The sequence below is a fragment of the Aythya fuligula genome, chromosome 1 (assembly GCF_009819795.1).
Source record: "Aythya fuligula isolate bAytFul2 chromosome 1, bAytFul2.pri, whole genome shotgun sequence".
NCBI classification, from domain to species: domain Eukaryota; kingdom Metazoa; phylum Chordata; class Aves; order Anseriformes; family Anatidae; genus Aythya; species Aythya fuligula.
In genome coordinates, this window is record NC_045559.1 from 39213628 (window position 1) to 39238082 (window position 24455).

General features: G+C 36.2%; 1 protein-coding gene across 1 annotated transcript in view; it reads left to right on the forward strand.

Annotated features, from left to right (window-relative positions):
• TRHDE (thyrotropin releasing hormone degrading enzyme) overlaps positions 1 to 24455 on the forward strand; it is a 207822-nt gene that overhangs the window by 168531 nt on the left and 14836 nt on the right. The window contains exons 13-15 of the mRNA XM_032208064.1: positions 8114 to 8261; positions 10258 to 10355; positions 10873 to 10977. Coding sequence (XP_032063955.1) covers positions 8114 to 8261; positions 10258 to 10355; positions 10873 to 10977 — 351 coding nt within the window. The remainder of the gene's footprint in view (positions 1 to 8113; positions 8262 to 10257; positions 10356 to 10872; positions 10978 to 24455) is intronic.

Sequence of the window (24455 nt, forward strand, 5' to 3'; positions counted from 1 at the left end):
CTAGAAAGCCAAAGTCTGAGGATAAGGGAAAAGGCAGTGTCAACCTACCTTTTGATACATAAATTCAGATTCTTTCCCTGCTCTTAGTAGATTTTTTATGTCCAGAATGTTCTCTCAGCACCAGTGCATCCCTGAAATGTGTTGTACAATTTGCTTCACTGCTCTTAACTACACAACAGAATCAGACACAAATGATACATGACTTCGATAGCAAAATTTTTCGTATGCTTACTGTCAAGAGTCACTTTGATTCTTCTTTTATGAACATATGCAAACATAAGCTGAAATGTATATCTCCATGTAAAGCAGATATCAAGGCTGTGATATGTCACAGAACATATGGACTGACATGCAGCATATGGAATGAATGATGGCTACCTTAAAATATTTGTGGCTTTCTATTTCCTTTAAAAAAGGCACAGCTGCTATGGCCCATTGAGAGAGTATTTATGTCAAAGAAAATACAACAACTCTTGTAGGAAGCAGTATCTAAATCAATTGCTTGTGCGTTGAACCACCACCACAATTTGTGACAGTGAAAAAGAGTTTCTGTGGCATCTGCTGAAACAATTTTGTTGAGGCCTCATTTATTAAAATAGTAAATCTATACCACTATTAATCAAGCATGATATAAACTATTGATCTAATACTCACTCCATTAACTAGTACTCAGAGGCACTAATTAAGGGAGCTGCTTAACATATCTGTTTTTTGTATATGTTGAATTATCAGCAAATGCTACCAGGAGTAATAATGAGGGTTGGGGTTAAACTGCACACTTTATTCATTTAAATGGACACTATATGACTGTTGGGTTTATGAATAAGCCAAGTCAAATAAGGTCAACAACCCTGGATATGGCTGCTGAAATTCGGAAACATTTTGAAGTACAGCAATTAGGCCAGATGAGAACTCTCGCTGTTGTTGCTACTTATTATCTAGACCCAACATTTTAAATGGGGCCTTGAATACCTTGACTTTTCCTGACATTACAATGAACAAGACTTCGAGTAATACAATCAATTGTAACATGGAACCAATTATCTTAGATATGTTGGAAGACTTCAAATGCTACAATAAATGAAATCTTAACCTCTGGAGAAGGAAAACTACAATGAACATCACTTCAGCTCCATGGTTTAATTCTGATATGCCCATATTTGCACCAGCAACTTCAAGAAAATAAATCCTCATATTTATCAGTAATAATTTTGGATATTATATGGAAGCATAAAAGTTAGAGGTTTAATTGCAGGATAACCAGAGTTGTGAGTCCCACTGGCCAGCAATTGCTTCAGTGTAAATGGTGGTAATCCCCCTGCTGTTTTTTGGCATCAATACTGTCAGTGGTTCAAATAGGGTTATTGATCTTTGCTACCAAAATTTGGCTTTTGATGTCGAGAAATAAGATCAGCTAATAGTTAGAGAAATGATGTTGCTGCAAGTAGCTGAATTGTCAGGTGTTTTTGCCTGAATGTCAATACTCTACACCTGGGGTTTAAAGAATAAGGAGAAGGTTGGTTTGGGTTTGTTGTTGTTTTGGGGGCTTTTTTTGGAAAGGAAAGGAGAGGAGAGGAGAGAAAAAAGGAAAGGAAAGGAGATATGAAAAAGTATAGTGCTTAATAATAAACTCAGTTCTGAGTTTGCTCAAACATACTCTTATAGACATCATTGCTCATTGAAAACTTAAGGAGTAGAAGGGCTGTTTCATTCTGCCCCTCCCAAAAAATCATCACAAAAGAAAATAGATAATACTTTTAATAACTGAATCATGTGAAATTGACCCCTACTAGCTCCCTGAAATACATTCAGATTTCACCAGTTAATTTAAGTGAGTGACTCAGTTTGGCAAAATCAAAATCAAAATCAGTTTGGCAATAATGAAAAACATGACATTACCCAACTTCATTACCCAATTTAATCTTAATTTTAAACACTAATATCATTCCTTTTCATCTTGCACTCTTCATCTGTTTTAGTTCCTTTTTTTTTTTTTTTTTTTTCTCTATGGGAAAGAAGAGGAAAGGAGAGCTACTAAACCCAGTTTAAGGAAAATTTTTGTTGTATTTTTGCAACTGCCAGTTTTTAAAGGTTTGGGTGTTTTTTTTTTTGTTTTTTTTTTTTTTTTTTTCCCTTTTTTAAAAGAGGTGATTAATTAAAATTAACATTAGCCTTTGCTTATGTGGCAAGTCTAAATCTATGCAAGATAATTTAAACCATGTGATTACTCTGATAATTGCAATGAATTTGAACTGTTCTATGAAGGATGCTTAAAATGCTCTTGTGTGAAGCTAAATGTCACTTGAAGAGTCCTCAGATATTTTGCATGTAAGAAAACATAATAATAAGCATGCTACACTTAAAACTGTCATACTCTGAATCCTTTGATGTTGGAGAGGTTGAATGCTGGTTAAATTTAGCACTTAAAATGGGCTTGTTAGCCAAATGGTCCTGTTATACTTATGAAAATGCAGATGTGCATTCCTGTACTAGTTATGTGGAAGTCTACAGCTGTTACAAATAATAATACCTCCATTAAGTCACTCTGGATGCCTTAGAAAAGCAGAGTCTTTATCTGGACCTAGGTCAGTCCAACTTTGAGAGTGGAAGATGAGGTAGATCAGGCTTTTACACTCAAGTTCCCTGAGACTTTGTTACAGATTTCTCATTATGAGAAAGCATTATTTTTCCGTCTTTCTTTCCTGAATATGAATGGCAGGCATCTTAAGTTTTTAATCTTTGAATTTCCAGACTTGTAGAAGTGAGACGTTTCTTCTCAGAAAGAGCAGTCATGCATTGGAACAGGTTGCCCAGGGAAGTGGTGGAATCACCATCCCTGGGAGTGGTCAAGGAAAGGTTGGACCTGGTGTTTAGGGACATGGTTTAGTGGATGACATTTGTAGTAGGGTGATGGTAGGACCAGATGATCTTGAAGGTCTTTTTCAACCCTAATGATTCTATGATTCTAAGTGGAAGGTGACATACATGACTTCAGGAGTTTACTTACCTGTTGCTTGAGTTGCCTTGCTGAAAGCTTGTTTTCTGTGTCTGGGTTCAACATATCGGATTTGCTACAGCATTGCTGTTAAAGCAATGTGGGAAAATATATCCTGAATACATCAACAGGGGCCCTAGTCCTCAGTACTTCCAGAAGAAATGAGTAGGGTTAGAAAAAGCCAAATACAGTTAAGTTTCTCTGTGACTTAGTCTAATTCACACACTTAACCATAAAGGTAAAAGAATGAGTCAATGCATAAGAATCCAACTTATTTTAAACTGTGGGATAAGCTCATTAACTTTGTGGGTTAATGAGTATATCTAATTATTCATATATTGTGCATGCACAGAAACAGAACTCATGTTAATCTGAATTGCATATCTATGTTTTGAAGAGCTGCTTTACCCCCTTTGAAATTACCCAAACAGAAAGCTAGTCATGCTTTACACATTTCATAGGAAACAGACGATGCAGTGTGAGTTTTAAATCAGTGGCAAGTAAATCACCTCATTTCCATTGTTTCAACAATGTCTATCAGTTTGCTGCCAGTGTGGATTTTCTAATTTTGATTTAAACACATGACTTATAATGACTTTGTTGGGTGGTGGGACTAAGGGATTTATGGTGCACTTGTATATAGGACTCTCATCACTGTATGGCAACCCTGTCGTTTTTGTGACAGAGTCTGTTTGACTTGTGCTGGATTTATGATAGAAATAATTCAGAACAGAGTAATAATTTTCCCTTGGCAATTACACTACCATTTGGTACTTTGTCCCTAAGGGGAAAATGAATGTGCTGGGATCTGTCCATAAGTTCTGTGGCTCAGTGTAAAGAACAAATCAAGGTCAGAATGCAGCTGAATACACACTGATGTTTCATAATATAATCTAGATCTCTAGCTTTTATCTGACTCATTAACAGCTCATGTAATTTAAAGATTATTTTTGATTGGTGTGGGATTTTTAGTGGGAATTCTTTGTGAGGGATATTTCATTGCCACATTCAGTACTTTCTGCTCATTGCCTCTTTTCTTTATAGCAACGGCAACTGTAGCAGTTTCTTTGGTGTAAGCAGAATACTAGCTTGTTAAAGGGTTGGTGCTTATGATATTATATAATGTCCTACTCCACTTTATATATATATTACTTTTGAGAGGTCTTTATCTGCCTCTGCCCTTATCATAAAAATGGGGAATAACCTTTTCACCACATTTTGTCAGCAGCCTCTTTAAACATGAAAAACCTGCTGGGCCAGGATGTTTGTCTAGAGATAATTTGTCTAGTAACTAAAACAAATCTCTTTACTTGCCTGTGTTCTTTTTCTCCCATTTAGTTCAGCAGGTGACTGAAATCCAGGAACACAGATGATAAAATGAACCTTATGTTTTGCCATGTTTCTTACTGATGTTAAAGTTCTCATGTGTTAACAGTGGCTACAGAGAGATTGACATAATGGTAAACAGAAGAATAAGAACGATTATATAGAAAGTAATAAAACAGCCATGGTTCTCAAATGTAATCATTTTGATTAAATTTTCTTTTTGTAGACGTGTTCTTTTAAAAAGCTCAGTATGAAGGAGAGATTGCTTGTACAGACTCTTTTCTAAGCATGGGTTCATTTCTATGTGACCAGTGATGCCAGTAAAAAACCTCTAATCTAAAATAAAGACCCCAGCTTTTTATATTTTATAATGAAGCTGCATAAATATCATTTAATTTTAGGATATGTACATGGATCTGCTAGTACTCTTCCATGAATACGTACTGGGAGAAGGGCTAGAATTAGAATATTATTACCATGCCTGTGGGAAGAGGAGTACTGAAATTATAATGCTCCTATGATATTCATTCCTAGATGCCTACAAGTCAGACAAATTTCTGTCAGAAATGGCATTGATATGAATCTACACTGGTTAGGGAATGTACTAAGTGAGTTCTTAAGGTTGCTTTCAACCATTTCATTCTAGGTGCTGTATGTGAAGTTTTGTAAAGTCTTTAACCTGCACTTGAGAAATGCTTAACCTGAACATTGCTTTTCATTCAGCCACTGTTTATAAATCAACAGCGGTTGGATTGCGTATTTTATATGCTGCATACTTTCCATGGCTATCCCAGATTCCTGTGCAGAATTTTGGTTGCAGATATGTTCTTGCTAAGATTCTCAGATGGCTGCTTGATACATACTGGGAGAAACAATATGATTGTCTCAGACCAGTCATAAGATGTGTCATCACAATGTTTTTGTAGTATTTATGTTTGTTACATGGTTTTGGTATAGCTTATAATCAGTTATTCCCTGAGTGACAGACAATATTTCAGTTTTCCTCTGAGATGGCTAGGCAGGAGGAGAACCTCATCTCTTAGCGCGAGCTCTGGCATATTTGGACTTTTGCAGACAATATCTGATGGTATTTTTTGCTGAACTTTAAAGATAGCAATATGATTGATAGCCAAAAAGACACAAGGAAAAAAAGGATTTCTGTAACTGACCTTCCAGTGTCATTGTTGGAAAAGACTGATAAATCAAGCTGCATGTGTGGAATATGTACAAAGCTTAACTTAGTTTATTTTCTGCATACCTTTGAGTAAGTAATAGCAGACAATTTTATGACAGTGAAATTATCTTTTTTTCCCTTGTTGGGAAAGTTGCTGCTGTTTCTTATAATTGTAATCTACAAGGACCTCCTTTCATCCCTGACCCAGCCCTCAGGATTGATTCTGTTGATCTGAGGAGTGGATTTCAGTGATATCATGTGTAAGTGTTCTTTAGGAGTCAAATACAGAAATTAAGGAAGTTCAGGAGGAAACAAGAATAGCTCAGTCTTTGCCATAACTTGATAAATTTGGAAGTTAGAAACAGTGAGGTGATGAGAGCAGCAGTTTCCATCGTGAACAGGATGAGTAGCATCACAAAGAATCACAATTATAAAAGTGATTAGGAAGGCCAAAGCTCATGAATAAGTAAAAGATCTCTTTGAGTTAATTTCTTACGTTTCTTTATGAAGAAGTTAAACTTAAAGCAAAAATAAATCTGGTTGTTTTGCAGTGATGATTCCTCTTATGTGCTTAGTATAGAGAGACTTATTTTAAATATGATACTAAATGTCCATTAGCACAGCCACAATAAACATTCATCTGTTTATTCCTTAAGCAGCATGTTCCTAGAGCCATTCCTCTTGTTCCTCGCTCCACACTTTCTCAAGGTAATCAAATTATCAGTAGCTATAATAACAAAATGCATAATTACATATATGCAACTTTAAGCTAGTTTATCTATTTGTGAACATTTTTCCCAAGGTATTTGTATCTGCAGTCGATCCAGCTTGCTTCTGGCTCCATTTTCTATAGTTATACAAAGTAATAAGACCTAGGATTCACCTTGATGATATTCTGCTGATTCAGAAATAACAAAGGCCTATAAAAACAAAATAATTCCTCTCACTTTCTCTAACTTCACACTCATTGAACTCTGTCCACTACCCACTCTGACAGCTCCATTCTTATTTCACATCTGCTCAGTTCCTGAGCGACTCGGTGAACTCCCCAAGTGATCTTATTTTTCCTGCTTGAGTCTGTGCTGTAACTGGACCTGAGAACAGCCTTGCTGACAAAATGGGGACAAAGATGATATGAAGCATACCCAAGAGTGGGTAATCACGAGGACAGGGGATAGATCATTTTGAAAATTGATACATGAACTCACATCTTTCCCAAGAATTCAAAGGGAAAAGGACATAATCCGTCTGAGAAAGCAAGAATCACAATGACTTGCATGGAAGTGGTGCAGTTTGCAAGGAAACTGTGGATTTGAGCCATACCAAAAAGAGCAGTCTATTTCAAAGATTTTAGCTTGGTAGTTCTTTTATGCTGTTACAGCTGAGATCAGGATTTATCTAATCATAGTTTATTTCTATAATAATCTATATGTTTCTATAATAATTCTTTGTTTGCTGTACTAAGCATTCGAAGTATGCATCTTTTTCCCTAGGCAGTGATAGAAATTAAGGGGACCATTGGCAACCAACAATGACAACAATAGTCTGTGAAGATATATTATACTGTAGCCTATGTTAATTTGAAGCTGGTGGAATCCAACTTCCTGATTTTAAGTGTTTAATGAAACAAAATCATTATCTTCTGTCTAGGCAGGTAGAAAACTCCTCTGGGATTTAAACACATGTATCAGGAGAAGAATAGATCGGTGTGTTTCTGGCAAGTTCACACCCACAGGGTTACACTTTGTGTCTGCAACCTGTATAGTTAAGAAAAAACGCTGTTTTGAAAAAGAAAATGAGTGCAAATCCTAAAACTTGATGTTTCCAGTACTTAGTTCTAAAAAGCAGCTTCCAAATGCTTGTGTCTGTATTGCACTTTACTTGTAAAGCTATTTGTTTTAAAAACCTTCTTGAAACCCTGCTGAACTCTTCCTTGCAGGGAGAGGTGTTTTCTTCCAGTAAAAGAATAGGACAAAATTCTAGCAGATTGATTTATAAACATATGGAAAAACATAGCTTATATGGAAAGTGCTGAAACATTCTTAACAAAAACAATGTCATTGGATACTATTTTAGTTTAATAAAGTAAATTATTCCAAAATGGCTAGAAGACAAAGCAGCTATGAAGGAGAAAGGAGAACGGAAGAAAACTATGAAGCTAAAGGATGCTTTTTCACTATTAGATCTTCCCACTTGCCTCTGGCCAGTTGAAATGTTCTCTGAAACAAAATGCCTCGGGTTGTTGATTTTATGCAGATTGCTTTCTTTCTTATATATTAGCAAAACAACATCTTCTTTTTTTTTTTTTTTTCAGTATAAAGTCAGTTACTTCATCATTCGTATATTTTATTGCTACTAGAATCTATATAAATTAGGGATACTTTGTCTAGTTTACTTTCATGTGTGTTCATGCCTTCCTTCATCCAGTTGGTATGCTCGCATGAGAGACTGTGTTGCTGTTTTTTATAAGATTGACTTTTATGTCATTACAGTGTGATGAGTTTATCATGTTTTTCTGCCTTTTAATTTCATTTGGAAAAAAAAAAAAGGAAGTCATTTTTGCCTTATCATGTATCTCCTGCAAAATCAATTTAATACTAACTTCGTTTATTGTGCAGAGCTGGTTATTTGCCTCAGAATATTCCTTTGGAGATTATCAGATACCTTTCAGAGGAGAAGGATTTTCTGCCTTGGCATGCTGCCAGCCGAGCTCTTTATCCTCTAGATAAATTACTGGACCGCACAGAAAGCTACAACATCTTCAACGTAAGAGATATATAGTCCCTCTACCTCTCCCACTCCCTTTCCCTCTCTCTCTTCATGTCCCCCTCTTTCTCTCTCTCCTTCCCTTTGCCTATCCCCTTTTATTGCCAACAGTTGAACTATTCCCCAGTTAGATACTGCAAGTGGCCTAGTGTTACTATCGTTCTTCCTAATTGTTCGTTATTTAAACAGCAATTGTCAAGCTTTGGTTCATTTGCATTTGAACAGTGATAACTGTTTTTGAGACCTATGTGAGCAGTGGAAAGAATGGTAATTATTCCTTCTATAAAATATAATAACAAATAAAGTATTTCAACAAAGTATTCCACTTAAAAGAGCCAAAGTAAGCTATTTGAAGATTATCTCTTTTGAGGAGCTACACAGCTATACTTAGATTGATGCCCAAGCTTAGCAAGGACACCAAATGCAGGCATAACTTAACAGGATGCACACAACTGAAGAAAAGATTTGTAGTCATTATTTCATCCAAAGAGCCATGGTGAATTCAATGCAGTCACCTTTATTAACAAGGATTAGATCACCATTGAATCAGAAGCCCATTCATAATTGGGTCCAAAGGGACAGTGGTAGCAACTAGAAGTAGGTAATTAAGATAGACATGACAAACATTTTACCTGGAAAAAATCTAGCTATGCTGAAGCATGCTTAATGAAGTACACAGGATTTTACTGCAGCCAGTGACAAGCTCTTTTTGTTTATTTGTTTGTTTTTTGTTTGTTTTGACTCACAGTGTAGTTTATGTATTCTACGTATTTTGAATGGACAGCATACAGTAATTTTGTGTAATTTGGTAGACATTCAAAAGAAGGAACTCTCTAAATCCAGAAATGTTTAGATGTGCTTTATTTTTGTTCTTGAACATGTGTTTGTTTGTGTGTGTGTGTGTCCAGACACACACGCTCAGAAAGCAGGAAGCTAGAGATGACTGGGTGTATGTATATATGTATATATGTATAAATGATGTTGAAATAAATTGTGGTTTTAGTCTGTTAACTGCACAGAAAAATTCTTACCAGACTGCCATTGCTATTTCACTTTTAAACATGGCTGTGTAAGGAAAAGACAATTTTAATAAATAAAAACAGTAAAATTCACAGCTGGGTTGTGTTTTATCGCTTCAGATGAGAGCTTTGAAAGCAGGGGTGATAGCAGAGGAAATAAAAAGTCTTTTTAGTCACAGAATAACATATCTGCTACAGAAAGCTGCAGTATGAATCTCCTTTTGTCCTAACATCATATATACATACCCATGCATCCATAATAATAAAATAGATGCTATTCTATGCAGTTCTTTATATTTCAGTTCTCTTTTTCAAATTGGTGAATTCCACTGGCAGAACATTATGCTGAATACAATGACAGTTGTTTTCTTCACAACTGGTCAGGATATGGAAATATGTCTCCAGTGTAGAAAGTAAAAGTAAGCTAAAATACATCTTGTGCTGGCTTTGTTATTTAAGCACACCAACAACCTGAACTTAAAATATAGTGTTATTAAATGTACAAAGCTCATTTGCAGCCACATTGTTCAGTATTCTGAAGTCAATTGACTGTATCTGTGTAATATTTTTGCCCTGGTTATGGCCATTATAACAATTTTCTTTTAAAAATGAACATGCACGATGTAGTCAAGAATAGCCATTGAGCTGTTGACAGTCTTGCAACTTTCCAACCATGTATTGTAAGTTCAAAATAGCATATTAGAAACTCTTTTTAAATTGCTAGGTATTATAAAAATAAATCAGCTAATATGAGGCATCTGATCAAGTAGCTGTTCTGCAAATTACATCTGAATGTAGCAATGAACAGAGATTATATGTGGACATGTTACTTTGCTAATTGCAAATCAGAATCTTTGTAAGTGGGAAATCATTTAGGGATAAAAAGGAGAGGCAAAACCTCAATAGGCAATAGTATTTTAAGTTTGAACCAAAAATCAAAAATAAATGTTAACACTGAATATTCTTTTCTCCCTCAGGAGTATATTTTAAGACAAGTTGCATCAATGTATCTCAAGCTTGGATGGCCAACGAATAATTTAAACAAATCGCTTGTTCAAGCATCCTACCAACATGAGTACTGTTATATTTGTCTTTCCTTCTTCCCTTCCTTTCTATGCAAGATATGGTTGTAATAATGCACTCTCCTAAAATCTGGTGTGATCGTTAGCATGTCATACTTTCCTAGCTCTCTCTTCCATCTAGTTTTCTTTTTTGGGTTAGAGGGAGAGCAGCAAGATACTATGAGATTAATTCTGTCTTCCTGAGTTTAAAGTACATGATTTGCTATGCTTTAAATTAATATTAGTCTGCACTAGATATTTAAGAAATTGGACTCTTGACCACAGAGGTCTGGAAGTGTAAATAAAAGCTGGGTTTGGTCCATGGCTTTTCTTTCGCTGTTGCAGCAGCTGTAGGCATGTAGTGGACACTGAGATTTGTGTAGTTGGATTATCTTTGATATGTTAACCAAATATCAGCTGCTGCCATTGTTACAAGAAATGCATTTTTGTAAATATTCTAACATATTTACTAATGGGGTCTTACTGTTTTTTTGTTTTGTTTTGTTTTGTTTTTTCTTTTAATTCGGGCAGAGAGTTGCGTCGGGAAGTCATCATGTTGGCCTGCAGCTTTGGTAACAAACATTGTCACCAGCAGGCTGCAACGTTAATCTCTGATTGGATTTCTAGCAATAGAAAACCGGTAAGTAGAACAGAAATGTGCAATTTCCCTTTCTCCTAGTCAGAGACAATGTAGCTGGCATCCTCATACTTTTGAGACCCCCCACAGTGCCAACTCCGCAGCATGGTATGGGGGGAAAACATCAACACCCGTTATTTAAAAATGGCTGTGGGGCTTCAGAATAAAGGATTTAACTTTGAATGTATGAATGGGTGCAGGGGACAACAATGTAGCCTCTGCTCACTCCTGATAACCTGCTGTCCAATAATGATATGCTAGAGGGCAAGAAGATTGGTTTTAAGGAGGAGTTTAAAGGAAGAAAGATGAAAGTACACAGCATCAGCAGACAAACACCTAACCTGCATCTGGGCCAGAGAGCAGAAGGTGCTAAGTGATAGAAAAAGTGAGAGAGGTTACAGGAAGAATGACTGAGGAGCAAGAAAGGAGATGGAGCAATATATTTTAGGGAAATATTATGTAGGTCTTACAAGTGAAGACTTGGAAGTTAAGCGTGGTTCAGGAATACATGGAAATGCTCATGTAAGGTTTCACAGAGGGGGGTGAAAATGCTAATGTGTCAAGCATTAGCAGTAATGTACTGGTTTGACAGCAAATTTTAAAGTTATGCTGTCCTGATATAGGGTTACTCAGATGTGGCAAGGGAACACAGGCCATCGACAGTGTATGAAATTTATCTTTTAAATGCAAGCAACTAGGAAATGTTAAATTATTAAAGATAAAAGTATTTGTGTAGTAATCAATAGGCAATGAGATAAGTACAGCCTACAGGACAAGCCCATGACTTCTTGAGAAAGACTGATTTTTTTTTCATGATGTGGAATGTGAGTATGGTAGTATTTGTGTAAAAACATCACATGATATTTTGATTTAAGTAAAATATTTGACTTTCATATAACAGAGGAAAAGAGAATAGGAAAATTCTGTTCTCTTTCAGTCCCAGTCTCATATTAGCTCTTCAAAAGGATCACATCTCTATAGACAGACATGCAGGATTTATCAAAGACATCTTGGCCAATAAGATGTTTATTTCCAATTAAAATATATCTGTCTGTCTGTCTTCATAATCTTTGAAAATCCTTTTCATATATACTCAGTTACGTACGTAAGTACCTAAGTGTTTTTTTTTTTAAAACCACCCATGAACTGAGCGTTGCTGGAAATTACATTTCTGTATGACTTTGAAACTTCTGAAAAAATGTTGAAAATATGACTATGTACCTTTAAACAGGATGTGTGGGGTTTAGGATTTTCCAATGTACGTGTACATTAGTTCTAATAGTCAGCAGCAACAATCAGCATAAAACTATTCAAAGAAGAAATTACAGAGAAAGAATTATTGGGAACAAGCTGAAGAAGTAATTTGCTTAGATATTCATTTGCAAAATTAGTTAATCAAGCCTAGCACCATCTATTAGAATGCACAGCAGTAGATTATTCAGTGTTAAAAAGCTGTCACCCTGAAAAGCTTTCTCCTACCCTGTATCTACATCCCTTCCAACGGGATTGAAGAAGGAGGCATAAGGAAAAATAAAAAAAAATATATATAAAAATGCTTATTGCTTTACTAACAATAGCAAGAAAGGAAAGGAATACATTTAAGGAGCCATCTGAAGATTCATCTTAGCTTTTCTATGGGACCATTCTTGGGAGCACAAGATTGTAGCTGCCAGCATATGACGAGTATTATGATAAAAGCATCACAGCAGGGCAGAGGAAGAGAATAGCTAGTAAGTTAAAGCAGTACATTTCTCCAAAGAAACAGCACAGTTCTGAAAAATAGCTGCAACAAATAATGTAATTACAAAATATGGATTGACAGTCAGCTGATAAATAGAGGTACTACTTGCAAAGAAGACAGAAACATGTTTTTATTTATTTATTTAGATTATAGGATTTGTTCTGTTCCCCACCCAAGAATTTACCAATTGCTGTTCTCACAGCAGTTTCACGTACTGAATATAACTAACAAACGAGTAGACTCATTTCATATGTAGTTATATTCAAAACATTGCAGAGGCTAGTAGTAGCAGCAGCTTAGCAGACATAAAATCAGCTTATATTTTACAGTTAAAACATTTGTAGGGGTCTGTCAGTGCTCTCTCATGAATGTTCAGATTCCTGCAGCAACTGAGGTACCACATATGACCTTTGCTCACTTTAAATTGACCTGAAAATCAGGGTCTGTTATTCCTGCTTCTCCACCAAGCAAATGATGATGATTACACAATAAGGATTGAATTACATGATGTTTGAGTCATGTCTTTTTCTCCTTTAGCACTTCAGAGACAACAGCTAGCTGAAGTACAAAGGGCAAACAGATAACAAGATACATGTAGAGAGCACATCCAAAGGTGCCATTTTGTCTTCTTTTGGATCACTAAAATATTTTACTCAGTTTGATGGCCCTAACAGCTGCTTGGGGATTCACTGAAAACAGACACCTCAGAATCTGCAGGAATCCCTCGGAGCTTGTTTCCTCACAAAGAAGGGTAAACTTGTTCTGCTTATTTTTCCCCTCTGGCAGTGCCTGGAGAGAAAAACAGACAGGTACAGAAAATACTTGTATCCCTGCCTATCCTATTGATAAGGAGTGGGAACTTTATCAAGTAAAGTTGTATCTGCTGAAAACTACCCTAAAAGTTCTTGCAGAAACAGAAAAAGGATATTGACAGATGAGCCGCCAAGCACAAAGTCAGAGTCCCAGAGAGTGTGGAGATCTTCAAGGAAAGAGTGTCTACCTGTGTGGTTCTGTTTCTTCTTGAAATCTGAGATTTGCAGTGTTTGTGAATGGCTGTCCTTCTGGGAATCAAGTAGTACTCTCTCCAGCAAGAAATGTTGGAGAGGTTTTGTGTAAAAGGGAAGCTGGAGGTATTTTTAATGTCATGATACTTTTTTATACAGGCATAACTTGAGTTTGATTATGAAAACAAAAGTAAAGACTAATTTGCAACCTTTCCACCCATTTCCACCCCAAAAAAAAACTTATTCGGTGAAATAAGGTGTTTCATACAATGAGATAATTCACAGCCAGTGCATGTTGGAGGGATCACAAATTTTACAAAGCAATAGACCCCAACAAATGAGACTAGAGAATTAGGCTTGTGTCCCAAGATCCTAATCAATACAAAATTAGGGTAGTTTTAAATTAATACCACATAAATGCACAGGCTGTAAATCATGTAAAGGTCGTTGACTCTCTGGCAGTTACTGCAGTCAAACTTTAAGCATGCCTAGTTAATAATGCTGTAGAAATGCTAAAATCCATACCTTTTTGACATATTTTTGATCTGTAGCTTTTTAGAAGTTCTTTTGAAATTGTTCTCTATTTCACTTGCAGCATTTAATTATGGATAGAGGGTTAGGTAATAAACAAATAAAGTAATGTCTAACTGTTTTACCAGCATATGTCTACAGTTGCTGTGGTTCCTAGTAATTTAGTCTGGTAGGTCCAGAAATTAATTACCATCTACTCTTCACTGTAGGGTATTGAAATAATCATAATAATCAGTTACAGTTTGTACTTTGTAATTACACGTTCTTTACCGTGCAAATAATTTACCACTGTTCATGCAGTAAAATAGTGGTCATTTTTAGCACAAAGCCAGAGGTCCTCTTTGTGTTTCCAGCACTACTTGGAAAAAAGCCATTAGATTTCCAACTGTAGCGCTTCAGATTTTTTTAAGGAATTAGTAAGGAAAAATGATCTGCAATATTAGCCTCCATGCACTAAAGTGGAAGTTGACTGAGAGACATGAAGGCTTGAATTTCTAGAGAGTTAGGTGTTGCAATGCCGTGTTTTCAGATACCTGGCTCACTGGGCAGAATCAGATGCTTGGAGTTACACTTCCTACAAGGAGATATGGAAGCTTCTAAATAAGCTTGGTGGCAGCCTGTATGCGGAGTGAAGAGCCTCTTAACATGGCACTGTGGAGAGGGAGAGAGCCCTGTTAGGGTCCAGCACTAATATGTAAATTGCTATCACAGGGTTAGGGATTCTTACAAAAAACACCTTCAAAAGTGTCACTAAAGCAGCAAAAGCTCTGCTCCTTGCTTCCTTGGTTTTCAAACAGGGGATGCTCCTTGACCCCTTTTTAAGCAGTTATTCTGTGATTAGGTTGTAACTGAGACTGCTGTAGAGCCTCAGTGTAATACTTCAGTCTCATGCGTGCCACATGCACTCTCATCACCTTTCTCTGAGGTGTCTGGGACTGACTTAAGACACACTGCCCTCCTCTAGTTCTAGTTCTAGTTCTGCCACTGAGATTTATCTCATTAGCAAGAGAAATAATTCTGCTCTTCAGCCTAAAGATGAGAGCATTCATCTGAGAGAGGGGAGGCTTGAGCACCTGAAATACCAGGATTACTTATTACATAAAGGGTTTTAGGTGGTATTGCTAAATACACGCAGGATAAACATGAAGATTGGACAAGGAATGTAACTCTAAAAAAAATTGGCTCTAAAAGGAGCAAACTGAACATATAACATCACCTAAGTAGCTCTAAGAGGACAAGGCATCTTTTTGCATCAGTGTAGGAATAGATACAGTATTTTAATCCTTACAGTTGTTAAAAAAGATTTGATTATTTCTTTCAGCTGAAAATCTGAGATCATAATAAAAGTATTGGTTAATTCTTTTTATTCACTGAATTTAAATCCTTTTGCTCTTTTAAAATGGTTGGTGGCTTTGAAACAATTTGCTTGAGAGTCTGCATTGTCTTCTGACTTGATATGAAGGCAAAAAATTTTTTTGCTCTATTAATTTGGGGTATATGCCATTCCTGTACTGAAGCAATGGAAACTCTTGAAGCTTCCATATGCATGTTTAGAAAATACAAGCCTAGCACAAAACATACAAGCACAGTGAAATTTTACTCGTAGTTTGAGAATGTAAAGTGAATGGAATTCAGTCAACAGCAGAATGCTGCACAAGAGAAGCTACTGTTGGCTGAAAATTGAGATGTTTGCTTCTACCTTCATTTAACAGGGCTCATCCCTGTGAAGCTCTTTCATGTGAGAAGAAATAAATTATTCACACTCCTTAGGTATAACAGTATTGTGGTTCAGCCTAAAAAATTAACAAAATTACCATACAATGCTTGCCTGAGCTTGAGACTCATCCTTGTTAACCCCTTTAACCTTCACTGCATATCTGTTCTGAAAGAAAAACATATTTCTAAGAGGATTAGCATTTTCAGACTTTCTGCCTTGGCTAGACAGAGTAAATGCGTATTTCTGAGGTTCAGGAAGGAGAGCTGCAATCTGTAAACTCCTGGCAGGAGGTATCGTAACAATGGTTAACATGCTAATACTCAGCATGATGGCCCAAAGCATAACATATCCACAGACACAAGCATGTTTTTGCAAACCTCTCTGTGGGTCGCAGGCATGATTTTCTCCCAGCTGTTGTTACCATCCATCAGCTACAGGTTGCCACAAACACATTTCTGCTGGCAAAACGGACTGTGGATGTATGCTCGCTTGAGGCAATGTTAGACAGGTTAGCGTGAATACATGAACATGTGAGAAAGCTGCTCTGAACTGAGATGGCTGATTTTGCCTTCAGCAGATAAAGGCATCCTTGTATTTTTGTTCTGTTCGTAGTGCTGTGGTGATGCTATTCTTTTGCTAATGGGGAGCAACGAGCAGTGGGAGATGATAGTATTGCTTCAGACTGAATTACATAGTGGTGTTTCTCTAAGACAGTACTGAAGCCATTGGAAGGCCCCTAGCTATTCAGAGCTACTTTGGTTTGCTCATATTTTTTCTTTATAAATATAACCATTGATGTTTATTGGTTGCTGTCTTTTAAATAGAAACAAATTATCTTAATTAATTCATTGCATCTCAATCCCTAAATCCCCCTAGAAAACTTCTAGTAAATGCACTTGATTGATATTTAGTAATCTAGTAGGTATCTAGTAAATGCACTTGATTGACTTCATGTCACCTCAGGGCAATTTTAGTGTAAATTTTTTTTTTTTTTTTTTAATTATTATTATTTTTACTATTATTCTTCTGCCACAGATTGATCAGTTATGTTTACTTAGAATACTGCCTTGCAGATATCATCAATGGGAAGATCCAATATTTTACCCCCCCAGCCTTGCATAAATCGAAGGTTGCATTCTGATGTCTCCTATACAGTTGATAACTATCTGCTAATCCTTAATCAAGAGAGTTATGCTTACTGTATTATTTCATAAGCAGAGTTAATGTTCAATACTTAGCTGCTTTCTTAATACTTTTTTTCTTTTCCTTTGCACTTCTAAGTGTACTCCCCCCACCCCCCCTTTTTTTTTTTCCAATGAAAGCAATACTTAGATGAATAGATTATGTTTGCAGCAGAATGCAAACTGTTATGCAGGATTAGACTGAAGTCAGCATCTATTTGGTGTTCCATGGGTCAGCTAAAGGTTACATTCTTCTATCTGTTCAGTGCGGAGAAGGAGAGACAGCCAGAAAATCCTGAATGCAAATCCAGATATTTCAAATCTGTTCTGATCTCTAGTCATCTGGTTTGTTCTGAGGACTTCTGAGGTGCTAAGTTGGAGTCAGAGATATGGAAGGAGAATATGCCATGAATTTTCCCATTCTATCTGTGAATTTCAAGTCCAAACACACTTGTGTGTCTTTTTGCACTACAGATAAACCATTTTTATTTACTAAAAAATAAATCATGGTCTTGGCTGATTGCATCATAGTAGTCAATTACTTTATTTAATCTTTTTAAATGTAATGATATGAATATGGGCTTTTCCAGTGGTTCCCATCTGCCAGTTCAAAGATTTATGTTAAACACTGCTTTGGCTGTTAGGAAGAGTATTTAATTCTTTACCTGTTTTAAGAAAGGTGTAAATAATGAAGTAAAATGGCTTCCCTGAAATAATTTGAACAAAGACAGAAGTAACCAAGAAGCCTAATTTGAGAATGCTAAATCCCCATACTTGCTGTGCAGAATTTCTATTTACTCTGCAAGGGACAATGGATTCACGTTAATCCAGCTGCCTAAATTGGCAGTCTGCTTACTTGGATGGACCTTTAACTACTCAATGGAAATGCCACCAGGAAAAAACAAATTGCACTGCTGGAGCTGCTGTAACATACCTATAAATGAAACTATCCATAGATCTGAGGGAGTGGTAAATAACACAAATTACGAGTCATTAATTGAGATCAATTTCCCTGAAGTTGGGTTTAAGTGATAGAAAATCAAATGTTTTTCCAAACAAAGCATTTTCTCTTTCCTTTTCCTCCTCTCTTATTTCTCTCTCTAATTATTTGAGATATGTGATTTCATTGCTTTGTTTCGCATGTGTACATTAGTGCTACAGTCATGCAACAACTTGGAAGTGTACCTAAGTTTAACTGCTTACATAAAGATTTGTGGGAATGTGGCCAACAAATTAATTATTTTTGTTAGTTGCTTGGAAGAGGGACTAGCTTCTTTTTCACGGGTTTGATGCCCATGAGTTATTTTTGGATATCATTAGCAGAATATATGAAAAAAAAATAAAATATTTTTTTTCCACACATGAATGTCTAATAACAATAAAACGGATCCCTTTTGCTGTGTTCTCAAACCCCTAGAAGTTTTAATTACTGAAAAAATTCAGGCATAGCTGTTCATGCATTTTGAAAGGTTTTTGGAGCTTTGCCAGCTAATGTCAGCCAATGTTGCTGAAGTGATTTAACTAATTAATAGGTTGTTACAACATTTGAGTAGAATCTTACACTGCAGTCAATAAAACTGTTTAAGGAGGAAGAAAGTAATGTTGAATGCACAAGTTAATCAAGGAGTTAGTGCTCTGAAAGATCATCTGGGGAGTATGTCTGAAAAGAGGGAGGATTTTGTCTTGTGAAAGACAAAACCAGGCTTTTTAGGGCAGATGGTTCAGGTAGCATTTTTATCTTCTGCCTTCTGTATTCAATCACAGAAAAAATGCTATAAATAGCAATTCTGGATTAGCAGTAACTAATTTGCAATCTTTAGAAGTCAGATTCTTTTCCATTTTTTTTCTTCAGGAATGACCTCTCCACAACTTTGCAAAACAGTTGAACGGAAAGGGCTGTATACTTTTCTTGCAAATAAATGTCCAGAAAAGGAAAAAAAAAAAAAAGTAAAAAAAAAAAAAAAAGTAAAAAAAAAAAAGCCTATCTATTCAGAGATTACTTACAAAGGAGTGCATAACTCAGGCATATCTTGAATATGTAAGTAGTGTGTTAGCTGTGGGATATCTTCTGTAGGAAACAAAAGGACCAGTAGTAGTAACCATGACTTTAGGAATGATACAGTCTCTGCCTGCCTCAGTCAGACCCATGTGATACCTGAAGCTCTGAAGCACAGAACTAGGAGTGAGGAGAACTGTGCATAGTCTATGCATAGCTTTGCCACGTAACAGAATCGCAGAATCGAGAATAGTTCAGGTTGGCAGGGACCTCTGGAGGCCATCTGGTCCAAACTCCTGCTCAAGCAGGACCTCCAAGGGCAGGTTGCCCAGGTCCATGTCCAGGCAGCTATTAAGTGTCTCCAAGAAGGGAGACTCCACAAACTCTCTGGGCAACCTGTCCTGAACAAATTGGAATCCTCGGTTAATATCCCCTGCATTCAATATGTGACACACAGCTAAATATCAAGTCCATCTGTACTTCAGTTTTCAAGGGGTAATTCTGCCCTTGCTCTTCAAGCTAGACATGTGCTATGGTAGAGGACATTCCCCACAGTGGAGCAGCCAGCATGCCTCCTGGAGTTTGTAACAATTAGTAAAAGTACAATCTTTGGGATTGCCCTCTCAGAAAATACAATTTTTGTCGTGCTGCTACTTGTAATGGAATTTGTATTGCATATCTGCAAAGTACCAATATTTCATTATTTCTTATCTTAGCATTGTAACCTATTAGACAAGACTATAAATATAGTCATCAAGAAAAATAGGCCTAAGTTAAATGTTAAATAGTTGCAAAAATAAAGAATAATGTTTCTGATTAATTTTCTTTGTCAAATATTACCCTAAACAGTATTAAAATTTGTCACTTAATCAAAGAAGTCTAAACTGTGTGCAATTACATTTTTAAAAATTAGAACACAGTTTGCCCAGAAGATAAATAATTATGGTTCAATTTTATAAATGTATCTCCAATTGTTAGAACATACTTAAATAGGAGCAAGTATGTACCAATTAATTATAACTTAGAAGATTATTCTTAGCTCATTGTAGAGCTTTATTATTCGTTCTTGAAAAAAATCCCTGTAAAGGCACAGCACGATTTTAATTATTTTTTTTCTGTTTAATTTTTAACTTTTTTTTTTCCCCAAAGTATTTAATTTTTAAACATGAGCTCTGCTAGCCACATATTTCATTCTCACCATCATATCTCTTAAGCAAGAAAAATAAAGTTAAATAAATTGGATCAGTATTCAAATAAAAGCCATTCAAAGTGACACTTTCAAAAGTTAATCTTTGTCTTTATTCTTCTGAAGTATCCATCAATCATATTAGCTCTTTAAAAATAAGAGCAGCCTTGAAGGCCCAGATGAGGTTTAATATAAGAAGGGGATACATTCTGCAGTGTTACTACCTAAGTAACACTGAAACAATAGTTAATTTTATCCACTTGATTCAATTAATACAGGGGGCTAATGTTCTCTGTGTTGATCCAGTGCAATGGAACTGCAGTTTTGGAAAACCATTTTTCTTTAATCTATAAAATTTTAAAAATCTACACACTGGGAAGATTTTATATGTTTAGATAACAATGGCACCTAATGATTGGAGAGGGGAGAGAGCAAAAATCTGTACAAATGGAAAAAATTCAATTAGAAGGCTCTCTATTGAGGCAATAGTTAAATTACTTTTGGGATATTCACATTTTCATTCTCACAATTTTCATTTCCACAGAAGGGAACCCCCTGTCTACGGTTCTGATTACAAGCCTCTCACAGGAGTAATTTGTAGCTTTTCATAGCTGTAAGTTTCATCATTTCTAAAGCTGTAGCTTTTAACATCAGTAGTTGTTTCAACGTTTGTGGGGGTTGATTTTTTTTCACACTATCCTAGTGACTTAGCTTATACAGAGAAACCTAAAACTTTCCCTGAAGCGACTGGAACATTGTGAGTATGATACACAAATGTGGTTGCAGTAGAGTTTTCTTAAACATAGTGACATCTAGGCTGCAGGCATGGGATCAGTGCCATCACTTATTGTTAAGTCCTTCTTCCTTCTCAGAGCACTGAAATGATCCTGTGGGTCTAAAATCACTACTTAGGATATAAAGGAGAGTAGCTGAGAAAGCCTATGGAGTTAATATGTTTTGATGTAACTTTCGAAAATGTAAACCTCACAAGTGAGGAATGCTGACCTTTCTGGGGCTTAGCATCCACCGTGAGTTACCTCTGCTTCTGACTGGACTCAAACAGAGTGACAGTCCTTCCAGCATACAGTTCCTTCTTACCTGAATTAATGGCAAAATCGACCTAAAAAGAAGTGCTTTTTCCAGGTGCCTTAAAGTTCCTTAGGGAGTCAGTTGTCCGAGTTGCATCTTTCACAGTAAACCAAAGACAGCATTTCTGCTGTCGATGCTCAGCAAGAACTACATGTGCTTCTAAAAAATGATTTAGTGTTTGTGTGTCAAGATATGAAGTGCTTTCTGTCATAAACATAAAGCTTGACTGGGTTCAGTTCTTCATGTTTAGATGCCGTGTGGTAAGACAGATTTGGAGCAACCAGTTTGGTCCTATGATCAGGAAGCATCTCCTACTCCGGTTCAGTTAGCATTTGTTCTTTTGACTCCTGTCACTGTATTAAATCCCAAAGTAAAATTAAAAAAAAAAAAAAAAAAAAAAAAAAAAAAAAAAAAAAAAAGAGAGACATTAGCTGGCAAGAAAGTTGTGCTTTACAAATAACCCAGTGACTCTGAAAATCACAACACAATGGTAAATAATATCACTTCCAAGTTGTATTCAATGTACATGTATGTGTACGTGGCTGTGTATTTATGTTACTGTAACTGCTGACCCAAGGTTTTGACAGAGTTGCAGTTTTTAAAACTTTAAGCCTCATCTCTAGTAATATAATCCAACACAGTGGCAGCGCCTAAATACCTACTGTATTAATTTTAGTGTTTCTTGATTTCTTGTGTTAAAGTATGTAGTCAATTTTCTATTATACGCTCCAGTATATGCAGTTTCTTTTGCATTTGCTTTTTGAAAGAGACAGGAAGCAGGGGAAAATTAAACTCTTGAGGCTCATTAATGTTTGAAATATTCCAACATGGGCTTACTGATAGACTTTCAAGTTAGAAATATGAATTCCATTGGTGTGAAATAGAAATGTGGTACCTAACTCACATGGATAATTCTCTAAATGATAACCAAACTCACATTTTACTAATGATAACTCAGTTTGGGGGAATCAAAACTCAGTGGTATTGAAAGGCTCATGAGAATGATAGCTTGTCTTCTTCACTAGATATGTATGTCTAAACATACTCTTAATGGCTCTTGCCAACTTTCAGAATTGTCTGGTTTCCTTGGTCTTGGTGTAACAGTTCTGTAGGAACCACAGGAGCAATTGCTTAGGCTCAATATAAGCCAAGGCTGACTGGTCCTGGATAAATTTGAGGAGAGTTACTAACTTTTTCCAGTGCAAGCTTTTTAGGTCTTCAGAACATGACTGACAAAATTAAAAAAAAAAAAAAAAAAAAAAAAATCTAAGAAGATAAAAAGGAGTGTTCTTAACAGAACTATGGAACTTGCATTTTTGGAGGTCCCAGCTAAGTCTTGGTGACATGTTGGAATTGCTTACAATACGTGTTCATAACCATAATAATGCTGATTTTGTGGGACAGCTGGGGATAGAGATGTTACCACACAGTGATTTGGTGGTGGGAGGAAGCAATAAGATCTTAGATCATGTCAGGATCTGCACAATAGCAGTAATCCACTGTGGTTAGTTAGTTGCAGTTCATGGCAGAGGTGAGCCATTGCACCTCTAGTTTTGTTTTAGAAGACAATGCTGCTGATATGTGCTAAACACAATTAGAAGTTTCATATTCCTAGTAATTTCACAATGGATTACATTTCTCTTGCCTACCCTTTCAGTTTTTCTTTGGAGAGTTTGGTCCTGAGTAAGTGTCTGGATTTGTCTGCATCAAATGCAAAATAGCATTCAGCAGTAGTTGAATCAGCCCTGTGTGGCTCTATTAGCATGGGTCCATGCTAAAAATTTTCCAGGAAGACACACAGTCTTGATCTGTGTCAGTTCAGCATAAGCAGAATTTATGTGACTACCTGCATCTGGACCTGTAGATGTGTCCTCAGAGCTGATGACCACACTGATGGCCAAGAACATGAATAAAGTCTCAATTTTAGGCTTTATTTTTATATATATATATTTTTTAGTAGTAACCTTATGTTACTACTTAGAAAAAGAATAGCAAAAAAGCAGCAGGCATTAATTGCCCAAAGGTCTTCAGCCAGGTGGAGGAGGAGTGCACTTCTTTCCTGCTTGCTTTGATTTAGCTACATATTCTTTATATTCTTTTCTTCAAGAAACATCATGGTTGTTGGGACTGGTTAACGCCTTAGATGCAACAACAATTTTTATCCCTTCACAGTCATCAACATAGACTTTCCTGCTTTGCCTCCTTCCTTCTGAAGTACTCATGAGCAATCAACATTTTGAAATGTTAGAAAACAATGCTGGTTTTATTTTCCAGGGGTTCAAATATGGCCAAAAGGATCAGCTGAAGCTTCTTTAAAAGAGCACCACTAAATAGGGCCTGGCAATAGAACGTTTCAGCGGAAAGACTTTATTTATTTATTTACGTATGGGGGGCAGATAGATGGGGAGTAAAAGAACTTTGATTCTTGAGTGGTGTGGTCTGGTCTCTGGTGTAAATGTTGGTGAAAGTCTTAAAATAGTAATGACATCTTTTCTTTCTGTGCTGCATAAGATATGATATCAAGTTTTACAGTAGAAATTTCATTCTCTGTCCCACTGTATTACTGCCAGCAGCTTTCTATACTTCTAGATTCTCTAAAGAGATTTTGCATATGAAATTCCAAAGGTGATTAGTATTAGTATTTATTATTAGTAATAAATATTATTAGCTATTAGTAACCAGAGAAGGGTATTTTGCTACAATTTTTACCAGCAAAAAGAGGGTGCATTTTCCTTCAAATCAGAAACATATGAGAAAGGTCTAGCTTTACTTGAAGGAATACCCTGCAGCCGTCAAATGCTTCGGCTTCTATGCTTATAAGAAATATTAGCAAGGTAGGAAATTCAAAGCCCAGCTGAGATCTTTTTAGAAGAAAACAGTACAAATGCATATCCTATACTAAGTCTGAATTTGGCTTTAAAAAGCTGTTTATCTTAACTGTAGCCTGCGTTTATAGTACTTAAGGAGCTCATCAGCTCACAACCATCCTGTAGCATAGCTGGTTTTGTATTACTATTGATAAGAAGAGTAAA